The sequence below is a fragment of the Phoca vitulina genome, unplaced genomic scaffold, assembly GCF_004348235.1.
Source record: "Phoca vitulina isolate PV1807 unplaced genomic scaffold, GSC_HSeal_1.0 scaffold4, whole genome shotgun sequence".
NCBI classification, from domain to species: Eukaryota; Metazoa; Chordata; class Mammalia; order Carnivora; family Phocidae; genus Phoca; species Phoca vitulina.
The window spans coordinates 21757502-21773215 of NW_022589707.1; the positions used below are offsets into that span (position 1 = coordinate 21757502).

The 15714-nt window shown below is 35.9% G+C and overlaps 1 protein-coding gene across 4 annotated transcripts in view; it reads right to left on the bottom strand.

The window, feature by feature from the left end:
* Positions 1 to 15714, bottom strand: part of PTPRZ1 (protein tyrosine phosphatase receptor type Z1) — a 171224-nt gene that overhangs the window by 49339 nt on the left and 106171 nt on the right. For all 4 annotated transcript variants that reach the window (XM_032401688.1, XM_032401687.1, XM_032401690.1 and 1 more), the window contains exons 9-11: positions 10936 to 11120; positions 8501 to 8627; positions 1212 to 1258 (exon numbers count right to left, since the gene is read on the bottom strand). In XM_032401688.1, coding sequence (XP_032257579.1) covers positions 1212 to 1258; positions 8501 to 8627; positions 10936 to 11120 — 359 coding nt within the window. The remainder of the gene's footprint in view (positions 1 to 1211; positions 1259 to 8500; positions 8628 to 10935; positions 11121 to 15714) is intronic.

A 15714-nucleotide genomic window follows, 5' to 3' on the forward strand; every position in this document is an offset into this window, starting at 1 on the left:
ATGCATTCCAGGAATTTGCCAACCTCCATCATTCATTCCTGCATGAATCAATGGTAGTGAACAGTGTTATGAACTAAGTATTTATGCCCTCTCCCTGATTTATATGTTGAAATCCTACCCCTCAAAGTGATGATATTAGGAATATGGGGTCTTTGGGAAGTAACTGAGATTAGATGACGTCTTAAGGGTAGAGCCTTCATGAATGGGATTAATGCCTTTATAGGAAGAGTCATGAGAGAGCTTGCTTCTTCTGCTCTGCTCTCTGCCATGTGAAGATATCATGAGAAGCTGGCACGTATACACCTATCCATGTGCACGCACACAGACACACACAAAGGTGTCCTTCGCTGAATTTCGTGAACTCTTGTTGAAAGGTAGGTTGCTCACTTTGGTAAAATAATCCTTTGCAAGAGAGAAGTGCCATAAGATATATAAATTACTGAGATAACTATACATGTGAAAATACAACTTAACTGCTATTTATTGCCAGATGGTAGCATTAGTTATCACACTCTGTGACCTCATGCACACATGTGTACATATACATACATTCATACGACATTAAGAATAGCACCTGCATTTAACATATACTCAGTTACGAAGAACAGTACGTTTGGGGTTAGGATGAAATAGAAGGTGCATCCGTCATTTTTTCTCTATTTTAAAAATTAGGACAATGTTAAAAAATATAAATATTCCTAAATACCTATTTATTTACAGGACATTATGCTAGCAACAGACACTTATAATATGAATAATCCAAACACAATTATTTAGATTGAACGGGCAAACGAATATATACAACTTATGTTTTGGCTCATATTTATTATCAATCTGTCAACCATTAGTTAAGGTGTTTATAAAAAAAACTGTAGAAATATTAAGAATTGGTTAAATATCAGTCTTTTAGAAAACTTGAACATTGAAAAAATTCTGAATTATAGATATAGTTTATAGCTATAATTATCTTTAAAGTTCATTTTTTTCATCATCACCACCTTTTTGTTATTTTTACTATCCTATCAAAGTGTCTTCCAATTCTTCCATGAAAGAATCATGCATATCAACTATGCGACTATAAAGCTCAGCAACTAACCCTACAATGAATAATCAACACGAACTTTGATTGAAGCAACATCTGAAACCTAACCAATATTTGAACAAATACTTTTTAATTTTAAAACATTTTAATATAAAGATAGTTACAATACCTTGACTATTTCTTCAGTTCCAATTAATTCAGGGAAGAGGTCAAGTTCTACAAAATTAGAAACAAAATTATTAAAATGTTTATTCAACTATTTTAACCCTGTGGGTTTACCTTTGGATGGAGAGGTTGGCGGGGGGGGCGGGGGGGGGAGACTTGTTAGCTTTGAAAATACAGAATCTCCAAAAATAAAAATTTCAAATTTTAAGTTTCAACACTACTGAACACTACATAACACCCCACTACATACACCTGTATAAAACTGCATTCAAAACCTTCATCTCTATCCTCTACTCCAACTTCCTTCTCCTTCCCCCTCCCCTCTATGTGGGATTGAAGCTAAGAAGGGAGAGGCAGACAGGCTGATATTACTGAGTATAAAAAACCGAAATAATTTTTCATCCCAGTGTAGACCTTCATCCTTAGCTGGGTTGACAGTTAGGGAAATGCCAGGGATTAGGGGGAGAATTGACAGGATTTATTTTCTTATTCAGCTGTTTCTTCCTTCAGTTCCTCCTCTCATTGAGGGCCAAATGATTCCTTCTATACTGTGAATTTGGGCTCACACTTATATGTACACAGAGTGTTGCACCAAATGGACAGGAAGGACTGACCAGAGTGATTCCAGGTCCTTCACCCCAGGGAAACCCAGTGGTGCTGTCTACACAAAGAATGCACTGGCCGGGATCATTCAAGTCTGCTGTTCCCAACAACCAGAATCAGTATATTTCCAGTACATGGGTATCTCAATCCTAGAACAAAACCTGTCAGTAAATGTGAGGAAAGATTAGGAGCTGGTTCTCTCTCTCCAACAAGGAATCTAGACACGATGCCAAATTACTGAGGGGCTGACCGGAGAAGCACTGTCCTTCATGCTTCATCAGAGCTGCATTGGGCTCAGCTTCAGCTGAGCATTATTACAATAATGCTTCTCTTATTCTCATTATTCTATAGAATTTCACTCCTTCTCCAAAATTCATGCTCTTCACTCTCCCAAAGTTGCTTTTGTTCTATACTTTATACTTCTAGGTATCCTCAAGGGAGATGCATATTCTCTAAAGTTTTCAAAGGCAAAAGTGAATTAACATGAAATGTTTATCAAATCCAGGCCTGTTTTATAACACAGACTTTTTTTTTTTTTTCACAATAGCCAAACTGTGGAAGGAGCTGAGATGTCCTTCAACAGATGAATGGATAAAGAAGATGTGGTTCATATATACAATGGAATATTACTCAGCCATCAGAAAGGATGAATACCCACCATTTGCATTGACATGGGTGGAACTGGAGGGGATTATGCTAAGTGAAATAAGTCAAGCAGAGAAAGACAATTATTTTATGGTTCCACTCATATGTGGAACATAAGGAATAGAGCAGAGGATCACAGTAGAACGGAGGGAAAACGGAATGGGAAGAAATCGGAGAGGGAGACAAACCATGAGAGACTCTAGACTCCGGGAACCAAACTGAGGGTTATGGAAGGGATGGGGTGGAGAATGCGGTAACTGGGTGATGGGCATTAAGGAGGCCACGTGTCGTGATGAGCACTGGGTGTTATACGCAGCTAATGAATGGTTGAACACTACATCAAAAACTAATGATGTATGGACTCTGAGAAACAAACTGAGGGTTCTAGAGGGGAGGGGGGTGGGGGGATGGGTTAGCCTGGTGATGGGTATTAAAGAGGGCACGTACTGCATGGAGCACTGGGTGTTATACGCAAACAATGAATCATGGAACACTACATCAAAAACTAATGATGTAATGTATGGTGATTAACATAACATAATAAAAAAATTAAAAAAAAACTAATGATGTACTATATGCTGGCTAATTGAACATAATAAAAAATAAATAAATAATAAAATAAAATATACATACAGAAAAGTAAAAAAAAAAAACCAAACCCACAGAGTTTCTTGAGTTTATTTTTATCAGAAAATTTCTAGGCATTAAGAAATGTAAGGCCATAAAATGTAGTCCTGTGCATGGATTCCATTTAGAGGAGAATTCAAGAAAAATTGAGAAGTGAGTCACCTCTCAAGAGAATTTAGATAAAATTAATACTCTTGACTATTGAGCTATCTCAAAGTTACTTATCCTGAACAATGTTAATTTAGCCCTGAGTTAAATTTTAACACTCAATTATTTTTTTTTTCTTGTTAAAACCCACCATGAAAGAGTTTGGAAACCTTTATTTGGATCATTAATGTTCTCCGTTTTCTATTTTTTGTTTCTCATGCTCTTAATTCTTCACGTTTTCAAATTAAAGTGATCTCAATAGTTTGGAATATTTGTGTCTCTATAACCTCCAAGGAAATCAATACAGGTGAGTTTAAAGATGGGATGGGGCGCCTGGGTGGCTCAGTTGGTTAAGCAACTGCCTTCGGCTCAGGTCATGATCCTGGAGTCCCTGGATCGAGTCCCGCATTGGGCTCCCTGCTCGGCAGGGAGCCTGCTTCACCCTCTGACCCTCCCCCCTCTCATGTGCTCTCTCTCTCTCTCTCTCTCTCATTCTCTCTGTCTTAAATAAATAAATAAAATCTTTAAAAAAAAAAAAAAATAAAGATGGGATGGATGCAGCTAAACTGCAAAAGACAAATAAGAACCTTCAATATGATTTTCTATAAACTGCAATTAGAGAAGTTAATGCACCTGAAAGCCTTCAAATTCAGCATGTGAGACAATGCATAATTTTACCGAAATGCTTTTTAAATGGAGTCACACCCTTTCATGTACTTTTAAAATATTTTAATGTTAATAAGGGCAAGTCATAACAAATATGTGTTAGTGATACATATATGATATTGTCGATTTTTCTCTGTTAAGAGGCCATGGGGAAAAAAGTCTCAGTGATAATCCATTCTCTTCAACATGCTTAAGGAAATGTTTTAAAATTAAAAACAAGCAAGCAAACAAAAACACGATCTAACTTTACTAACTTCATACTTTTAATGGGCAAAAGCATTTTCTTATTGACTGTCAAGGCTGAGGTAGGGTATGTATAATTATCACATTGAGGACTGACTTCCTTTTCTTTCAATATTCTCTGAGTGTATCATTGCATGGGATTTATTTTTATCCTTTTACCACAGCATAAATTAACTATATGGATTTGGGTTCCTCCTAAGTTAGAATACATGACTTTACCCAGTCATTTCCCCCAAAGAGTATCAATGAGTTCTACTGAAACTGGCTTTGCTATTCACCGCTATAGGAAGTGAGACGTCCCCTTTGGGCCTGCTGTGGGCCCTCGGGGCGGACTGTATGGGTCCAGGCAGTCCTTTGGTCCCTCCTAGCTTCATGGCCCTCTCGCGGGTGAATACCCCAAGTGTGGATGCCTTCATATCTGTAAGTATTAACCCACTTTGAAGGATCTTCATTTCTGGTTTCCAATTCGATTATTCAAATTGACCAAGATTCTGGGGTTGCCCTGGAATACTTCTTCCCCCATATAATCTGGAAATCTTGTGCTGGGCCTCTTCAGAACAAGTTTGAAATAAAATAATTTTAGAAAATGTTTTCTATCGTCCTGGAGATTCTGAGGCCACATTTCTAAGGCTGAGAGTTCACAGCACCTCTGGTGATGGGCACAAGGTTTCATACTGGTACCCTCCGGCCTTCTGGTTCCTCACAAATAACTGGTATTTTAGTGGCCACTGACCTGACTTAGGCAATACTGATATATTAAGTAGTTCAAAAGTATACTGGTTGACAGTCTTCTCATTCACTTCCTCAAACTAGACTGCAGGAACGCTATAAAATGTCCAACAGTAAAGACTGTTAATATTTTTTTGAGTGAGCACTTAAAATTCACTTACGTGTGATAACTGAACAAAAGCTATTGGTTCATTCTGGTTTTGTTCGGGGGCACATGTGATGCTAAATTTTCTAAAAGAGCATGTTAGTCGCACATTAATATTCCATAACACAAAAAAGCAACACCGACAAAGGTTGGCAAACAAGGCTTATTTAATTGTCTGAAGGAAGCCAAGTTTTACAGCGCAAGAGGGCAAAGCAATGTAGACTGCAATCTCTTCAAACCGTGATTTCAAATATTATTATATAATAACACCCGTAGCACAGGATGGAACAGGCAGAGCAAGGACAGATGTATAGTGATTTAACAAACACAACTGTTACACGACTGCAAAGCACACAACAACAGAAAAATGTGTTGATCTAATTCACCGTGCATTTAAATTTAACATACACAATTATCAAGGCCCTACAACACGTACTTAAATAATATCCTCTATAATTGTATAATAATTAACTCTACATTCAATTCCAGAATAGAAAAGACACAATTATTTACAATGAAATAAATATATTTATGAATTGCTTATTCATAAATATAATTTTCTACAAAGTATTTGGAAAGAATATACATTTTAGTTTAACTTTAATAAGCTTTTCCTGGACAAATTCAAATTGTTTCCTAATACGAATTTATGCATGTGTTTGAAAATAGCAAACCGGAGTAATGTTTCATGGACACTAGTTTTATGGTGACACTGTGGTACACAAGAGTGTAATTAAAACGCACAAACAACAAGCAAATTAGCCAAAGTTAAATGCACAATTTGGAAGCTTCAGTTTTCTTTCGTGGATATTGATTAAAATATTTGAAATATACCATTGAAGGAATGAGGGCAACTGTAAATAACCTCCTTCATTTCTTTATAACAAAAGCAAAAACAACACAGTATTTAGAAAACAGCTTATCCGAAATAATAATAAAATGATTCAATAGGGTACATTACGATGTTATTAAGGTAAGGAACAACATGATCAACAGGATGAAATGGTGCTAATAAACACCATGAAATAAGCAGCAAACTCAAAGGCCACTTACATCTCCATTAGCCATATAAATCATAAAATTAACAAATCTTGTAGGTACCATCGCACTAAACCGCAAGACAGTACTTTGGTCAAGACTTTTACTGTGATATATTCACCACAGAAACAATATTTAAGATAAGGTAGTTTTAATAACAAGTTGAATATATATGAATTGAAATGCCATTGCCACCTTTTAGATCAGAAAAAATGAGTTCTAAAAGAACAAATAATTCCTTTATGAAAAATAGGAAGACCCCACACATTGGGTAAGTTGGCTTTTGATGGAGGACTTTTTGGTAGAAATAATTAAGGAATAATCTAAGTTTTTAACCTTAGCTTTTAAGAGGAATATCATAGTGAAACATCAAATCAAATACCATGTTTCACTAAAACATCATCACTGTACAAAATGCTTTAAGGGGCTGAGATATCCTTGGAGATTGAATGGTATGCCCAAATTCACATGTCATTAGTTCAACAGTGTCCTCAGCCTTTGAATAAATGGAAATCAAATTACAATACTTGTTATTTTGTACAAATGTGAAAGTGCTACAAACGATACAAGAATGTTGTGCTTTGGGCCAATATAGACGCAGTCTATCAGGATCACTCAGAAATCACTTCTGTAGAAAATAAACATTTGATCTGTTTTTCTTTATGCAATAAGCATCTAAGAAAAATTCCTAAAGTTTAAAATTCTGACATAGTGGATAGAGTAAGAAAGACATACCACAAATAGCTGGAAGTAATTATTTTTTGTAAACTCCTGGGAGATTGTTTTATGTACAGAAATGAGAGTGGTATAATTAAACCAAGGTAGTAAATTAAATGAATGTACTTAACACAATTCTTATCCTAAAATGCATAATAGCATTAGAGGAGATTTTTATATACCATATTTCATCAATTCACATATGATATTGGCCATGATAGTCATGTTGCTCTGTTAAAGATGTCATTTTCTAGGGGGATCCATACGGGGAACTCTAGTGAGGGATGACAGTCAGGGGAGGAGCATCATATGGCGTAATTGATAACTGGTCAGTTGATTTTGATACTCACCTTTCAATAAGATTTAGAGCTCACATTCCATTTAAAAATAACCTAATTTTGAAAATCAATGCTACATAAAAACAGTACATTATACCCAGGCCATGAGGCAGATCGTAAGAAATATTAAATAGTGATATTGCCATCATGATAGTAGTAATATTCATTGGCCATCCGCATTTTAATCTGGGAAATATTTTGGGAAGTTTTGTAGCCTGTGGTTTAGAAGGATACATAATCTACCATCTAATGCTCTGACATACATACTTTAACTTAAAAATTTAACTAGTGAGGACAACTCTGTTGAGGTCATTAATGAACATGCTCATAATGAATTAAAGTCCTTGCTATATCATATAGACCACAAAGGCTAATCAATATACCAGTTTTTCTTCAATATGTCCAACTGGAATATGGTATAAGTAATATAATTTATTACCATCCATGAAAAATTTATAAAATTACCAGTGAGTAGACTTATGGTATGGTAGGGATGACCAAAGAATATTTACATTTATGTGTGCATGTTTGCATGTATTTATGAATATGCATATGCATGATATCTATGTGTATATAAATATACACATATACACATAAATACGTACATATATAATTCCATTCTATTGCCTTAAAACTGCTTATGCTAACAAAAGGAAAACTAATTATATACACTTGTAAATTGTCAAATTATGATGGTCTGCACTTCATTTAATTATTGCATAAGGTTTTAGATCAAAAGATTTTCCCATAATACTTAGAGAAGATGCATGCAAATAAAGTAGAATTAGAAACAACAGCTTTGTTTTGCTTTGTGAAACAGTACTGGCAAGTCAACTAAGAGGAAAGCACTCTACCCCCTTCACACAGAATTATAAAAAGTGGATGAAAATACCTAAGATATACATATCATAAAAAAAAAGAAAAAAGAAAAGACCTAAGATAAACTGTTAGATGTGTTGTATAGATATTTCAAAGTACCTCACATGATCCTAGAATCATGTATATACTTACTACAAAATGCTTTGGGGGCTGAAAAAGGAAATAAACACAAATGAAACCAACTTTTCATTATCAAAATAAAAGTCTTAATATTTACATAGCTATTTTCATCTGATGACCATTACCGACAAAACAACAGATTTTGCTGTTCTTATTTCACAAATAGAAAACTTCAACATTTAGAATAAATTTACTTATTGTCTTGCACCAGATCTGTTGAATGAAAATGGTTTCCATGCTTCACAAAATTAGCTGATGATTCAGACCAAAAAAAAAAAAAAAAAATCATTTTGCCTTTTGGCCGAAACAATATAAAGTCAGAGATAAAGCACCATTGTACCCAGTAACTAAACTAGCTTCATTTATGTGGATATAAAGGCATATCAAGGGACTTACCCGGGTCATCAGAAGGCATGTCAACAACAAGCTGGTCACTGTATTTTCCATATAAGCCATTAGCGCAGATGGCTACTATCTGAAGCACATAACTCATATTGGGTAGTAAATTATTGAGAATAGCACCCTAAAAGAAAGATGTCAGTAATTATATTAATGTATTATTCTCATCAGAGCACTAACATAATAGACATCTGTCTTTAGAAAACATTTTCTCATTTGCCAACGGAAAATATATTTTATTAATCTAAGAAAAACTGTATGCAATGTTGTTAAGTTGAACTTGTGAGATTTGTGAATTAGGCTTTTTTGGTTTTTTGAAAAATCAATTTTAGTTTTAGAAAGTTTCATTTTTAACTAGAACTCATCAGATTCTTAAATGAGTATCCAAAACTACAAATTAATATTTTAGACAAATAAACATGTAGCATTTGCAAAGAGCAAAATGTGAAAAATATAATGAAGAACCAATTTATCTCTTTATCATAACAATATAAGCCAGACAGTAATAGAATTATTATCTTCTTAACATCATTATGAAATGAAAAACTGGCATATTCTCAAAAATTGCACGTCATACATAGTTCATAATGTCTCTGTTTAGACACCTGCATTAAAAAGTTGTTATGTATTTTTTAAAATTTTTTATTGTTATGTTAATCACCATACATTACATCATTAGTTTTTGATGTAGTGTTCCATGATTCATTGTTTGCGTATAACACCCAGTGCTCCATGCAGAACATGCCCTCTTTAATACCCATCACCAGGCTAACCCATCCCCCCTGCCCCCTCCCCTCTAGAACCCTCAGTTTGTTTCTCAGAGTCCATAGTCTCTCATGGTTCATCTCCCCTCCAATTTCCCCCCCTTCATTTTACCCTTCCTACTAACTTCTTTTTTTTAACATATAATGTATTATTTGTTTCAGAGGTAGAGGTCTGTGATTCATCAGTCTTACACAATTCACAGCGCTCACCATAGCACATACCCTCCCCAATGTCCATCACCCAGTCACCCCATCCCTCCCACCCCCCACCACTCCAGCAAACCTCAGTTTGTTTCCTGAGATTAAGAATTCCTCATATCAGTGAGATCATATGATACATGTCTTTCTCTGATTGACTTATTTCATTATGTATTTTATCAGTTTTGTCCATATGATATCCATCGCCATGGTAACAAGGACAGTTTTTGTTTAAATGCAGGTTCCTGGGCCTGGTGGGACTCCAGCTGCGGGAATGCACAGTTCAGTAGTGCTTTTGACCTGCAGTGGGCTCTCCTAGAGCCATAGCCAGGTAGGGTTTTCTCAGCTAGACCCCAATATGGCCAATCCTTCCCTAGCAAGGCAAAGTTTAATATTGAGATGCTCAGGTCACAGAAGGGATCTGTACTTTTAAAAAAAGTTTTCATTTTTAAAAAAAAAGAAGAAGAAGAAGAAGAAGAATGTAGCAGGAGGGGAAGAATGAAGGGGGGGAAATCGGAGGGGGAGAAGAACCATGAGAGACGATGGACTCTGAAAAACAAACTGAGGGTTCTAGAGGGGAGGGGGTTGGGAGGATGGGTTAGCCTGGTGATGGGTATTGAGGAGGGCACGTTCTGCATGGAGCACTGGGTGTTATGCACAAACAATGAATCATGGAACACTATATCTAAAACTAATGATGTAATGTATGGGGATTAACATAACAATAACAAATTAAAAAAAAAAAAGTTTTCATTTTAATTCCAGTTAGTTAATATACAATATTATATTAGTTTCAGGTGTACAATATAGTGATTCAGCTGTTCCATACCGTACTTTACTTTCCTTCATTTGTGTGCATGGGTGAGGAGGAGGAGGGAGTGGATCTTTTCCTAAAGATTATCTGCCTCGGATTCCAAAAGTTCTGACTCAATTGACTTCACATCTGTTACTTGGAAATTTGATGCAAAGAGTCCCCTACTCTCTTTTCTTGTGCTGGTAGAGTATGTTGGGGGCAATGATATACGACAGTATCAGAGCACGGAGATTCCAGATTCAATTATTTCCACAACTGTGAGATCACGGTCGAAGTATTTAACTGTTCTTTGAGTCCCTTGATTTGTAAAGAGAGGCTACACTAGATGAACTCTAGGTCCTAAGTCTTCTATAAGCGTCTACGCTATAATGTTGTTGTTGGCAAAGCTGTGATCTTCCTGTAATCGAAAACAATTAAGAACCTAGGGTAATACCCTGTAAGTTTCGATCTAATTTAGTATAGTTTCTGCTTTCCCTCCTCCCCACTGGAGAGTTTCACACAAAGTTTAGGGCAACAATATGTGATCATTTCTAAGTTTTTACCTTGAAAATTAAACTCTAGTGCTGTCAATACATGAAACAAAGTCTTGTAAGTTCTTTCCATGAAAATTAAACTATAACGTTATCAATACATGAAACAACTGATCTTATAGTTACCAAGTCTTGATAGCCATCTGTCAAAAATTCATGCTTGGTTTGGTCTTCTCCCTCTAACTGCTGGTACAAAACTGCAAATTTCTCAATCATGGTATCATACACTACTCGAGGTCTCTCCCACGTAATAAGAAGGCTGGTATAATTCTCTGGGTCAGCTTGAACATTTTCTGGTTCTGAACTACAAACTTCAGAGACAAAAAAAAACCAAAGTACAGTTATTGATACAGCTGCCAGCTTCTAGGATTTTAACCAGTAAAACATATTCTATGAAAATGTGTTTTATTTCAACAGAAGGTAAAAAGTTAAACTTCTTCACTGTGGAGTTTTTGTTTATGACCTTTCGTATATCTGAAACACTTCTTCCTCCCCTCCTTCCTTCATCTGCATCCCACCTTCCCATTCAGGAAAAGTCTAGGTCAAATGCTCCCTCCTGTTATGCGTGCTCTGATCTCTGCTGAAGTGAGCTGTGTCATTTTCACCTGTCTGTTTTGCTTTAACATTACTATTGCATTAATTGCATGTTCTCTTATATTACTTTTTCCTGAACAGATCCTGAGTCCCGCAGTAGGTTATAAACATAAGAGCCACAGCTTTTTATTTCTATATTGTTTAGGACACTGTCTTGAATACATCTGGCACACAAATTCATTTTTATAAATAAAAAAAGGATATCTTCAAGCTCATGATGTTTTTATTTCTCTTGTTTGGTACCTGACAGGTATCTTCGGCTCAGGATGAGGAGAATTTAAAATTATAAAATAGGGTCTATTATCAGACATTTTGTTGTTTCAAAATCCTTGAAATAACTTAAAATTCCCTATCAGAGAAAACCATAGGAGAACAACTAAAACTATCATTTCTGTATTTTTTGGACCTGCTGACAAAAATCCCACTTTGGCATTAATAGATTAATAGATTAAGCGATTAATTTTAGGAAATTAGATTTGCTTTGTCTGATCTGAAAAAATACTTTGGAAATAGTTCAGGGACTTCTTACAATGAATTCAAGCCCATGCTGGGAATCATGCCAAAAATTTAGTCCCATCAAAAAGTGTATTCTGATACTTTCTGAAATGCATTCATAATGTGATAATTTGAACTAATTACGAGGATGAAAATTATAAAATTTTATGATACTGTGTTAATGCAGCAAAGCAATAAATATACTCTATTCATAGGCCAGATAAACTTGCAAAAGAGAGGGAGAAAGGTCTCTAAAGCTAAAGATTGATATGCTCAGAGAATCCAAGCTTTGCTTCTAGGAGATACCTGAAGTTACAAAGTCACTACATGAGACCATGCAATTGACATAAGTCAACCAATGGTCAACTGCTACAAAGACTCAATAAAAATAAGGCAACAACAGGGTCAGAATGTGACCAAAAAGCCTTTTGTCTATACTAGCTTGTAGTTTTGCTTGTGAACACAAGAGGGCAGCCAAAACTAACAACTGACCTTGTAAATTGAAACAAATTGTAGCTACAGGATTTAATAATAGGAATTTTAGCCTATGTATGCTATGCTAGCAATGGTACATAAATGATCCAGAAAATATAAAATATATACTTTAAATAATACACGTACAACTTTATATGAGTTAGAGACAGGATTATTCACTGTAAAAACTATGTTTTGTTGTTGTTTGTTTGTTTATTAAGGATTTAGGGTGAGGTGTTCCTTTGGGAGTAAGAGAACAATTCTCCAAAAACATGAATTCATCAAAAAGCATGAATTCAGAATAAGAAAATGCATTCTGATTTAGGTCTAGACTACATCGTCCTTACTCTATCTAGTGACACTTCTTTAGTGGCCACCAGATGGCAGAAGATCATTGATCATCGCAAAAGTGAGCTAGCTACTCATGTGAACTATATCAGTGGAGGAAGAGGATTGCCTCAATCTTGCTTCTAATGAATCCCGAGTTCATTTTTAGAAGGTTGAAAGCAATTACGGACAATATCATTTGTAGATTTTGTCCTACAAAAATCAATCCCTCTTTTTAGAGAGTAGGAATGATTTAAAGTGAACTATTCTATTCCCTCAAAATGAAGCTATCTTAAAATGCATTAAAGTTTTATGCATGCACACAAAGCAAAAATCTCTTGAGAAAATATAAAATTATTAGCTGCAAAAATACCCAAGGGACTGCTGCCTAATTAGCAGAAAATTACTTTGTTTGGATGTCTGTGTTTATTTCGCCTTAATAGTTGAAATCAGCAGACGTTTCAAATTTTAAGAATCAGCATTAATACAAGGTAGGACTTTAAAAAGAAACTTGTATTTCCTTGTCATCGAGTTTTTATTCCTTTGCGTCTCCTTTATAAATCTGTAAGAGCTTATGGGTAATTTGTTTAATAGTTTAGACTTACATTTTAATTAGGAACTTTGTAAATGTTTCTTTTGTTTAATGATAATCAATAGCTTAGTAATATGTTATAAAACCGAGCTAAATTTTATCTTTTAGATGCTAGCTGAAATAGGGGATTTTACAGGGAAAAGATAATATACTTTAGAATGTGTTCAAGAGAAAAACCTGTGCTTCTGTATATTGTTTATGATCTTGCCAAAGGGCTGCCCTTCTATAAGGTAGGAATGGATTTTTTAAAATAATAATCTAGTTCATTCTATATACACTACTTGGTGTTCAAACAAAAAACTGGGTAATGACCATGGAATAAGTTATTAATTTGCACTAAATTTTCCAGGTTTTCCTTATATTTATTGAAATTTGCTTATCATATTAGAAGGATATATACTCTATAAAGCACATTATCTGGATTGAAAATCAAGGAAGGGTTTTCCAGATCAACATTTACCCAGACACCAGATACAAGATACTAACTGATATAATAAAATAGTAACAAAAAAATAATTTCCTTGATTATAGGGAGTTCAGCACCATACTGAGACCTCATTTCCTTCTTTAGGACGGAATGCCCGATTCCTTTCCACAAGCTACATGTGATCTGGGTCACAGTTACGGATTCTTTCAGGAACACTGGCCAAGAAGGAGAATCTGGTTCCTGCAAGCCCTTGGCCATGAACCAGGCTGTGACAAATCTGGGGTCCATGTCAAGTCACATAGACTACAAGTAAGTGCCTCAGTACAAATGCAAAGGCTGCTCACATAGAAAGAATGAGGATGTAGTTTCCTTTGTAAGGGAGCTGTGAGTGTTCTTACTTCAAAACCGATTTTTAACATTAAATTCTCATCTACTTGGTTCCAGGCACTCTGGACATACAAATAAAGATGGTGCTGTTTGGGGCACCTGGGTGGCTCAGTCGGTTAAGCGTCTGCCTTTGGCTCAGGTCATGATCCCAGGGTCCTGGGATCGAGCCGCATGTCGGGCTCCCTGCTCCGCGGGAAGCCAGCTTCTCCTTCTCCCTCTGCTGCTCCTCCACCCCCCTCCTGCTTGTGCTCTCTCACTCTGTCAAATAAATAAATAAATAAATAAATAAATAAAATCTTAAAGAAAAAAAAGATGGTGCTGTTCTTGCCTTTAGGAAGCTTATTCCTATGATAGCTGCTAACATTTAAATTTAGTAATCTATTAAATATAAAGGGTCTATGTCCCAGACCCTTTACATAAGAATGCAAAATAAACTTGTAGAAAATATGCCATTGAGACCAAGTTAGGTTGTGCTTTCAAAATTACACGTTTTTCCCAATTAAAGTTGTGAAGGTTTCACAAACTTGCGGCTGATACAAAGTCATGTATTTTCTCAAATGAAGAGTGAATGCCTCACACAGAGGAATGCGCATGACTTGCAGAGCAAGTACCAAAGAGTGAAGCACTGGGTGTTAAAGGGGAGAAGTGGGAAAAAAGGAAAATAAACAAAGACGGAGAAATACAAATGAAGAGGGCATGGCAACTCTGGCTGTGACAAGTCTCTCAGCTAAGCACAGAAGTGGATGCAGATGGCCACGGGAGATTTGAGTCTCCTTCCACGTTTGCTGTTCTATGTGCCTGGCTTGGAAGAAGGAGAGATACCCTGAGGGAGAAGGTCCAGCCTTAGTTCCATGGACTAGGGGTAAAACTGTGGGTACAGGTAAAAAGACAAAATGGTGATTCTTGGGGAGTGGCAGAGAAAATGTCACAATTACCTAAGATGTCATTAGATCTTACCCAGTTATTTCCCAGTGAGCTGAAGTTTGGTGCAGTTTAACACAGCCTGTGACAAAAGTACTTTGTGATACACACGGATAAATCCATCACATCCTCCTCCGAGGCTGACGAGCCTCACTTCAAAAAATATTGAGACAGGTGTTTTGATGACGTTGTTGTGAAGAACTTGAAGATTTACAGACCCAGAAGACAACCAATATTAAGGTCGTGATTTCCCCTCAGGGAGCAGCAGGTCTTAATAAAACTACATGTAAACATTGCCACAAATGTTAAATATAGTAACTAGAAACGATCTGCCCCTGATTTGTACCTCTAAAGGACTGCATTACTCACTTCAGATAAGTAGCCAAAAGGAATCTTTCAGATTCTACCTAATTCAGTCAGTCTTTTCTAGGGACACACTGTAACTTCATCAACAAAATATATAACCTTCTAAGAAGTAAATAATCTCCAGGTCACTTTTCTGCGTATAGTTGGTGCATAGCGTTACGTACACGTGACCTTAATGAATGCTATTTAAAACTATTGACCTTCAAGAAGGTGAGTCTACTGATGTTTAATTCATCATGACATTTTTCAGGAAAGTACAGAAAATTTCTCACAGCTCAAATACAATATTAGGCTATAGGGACAATCTTTCATGCAAACCTGC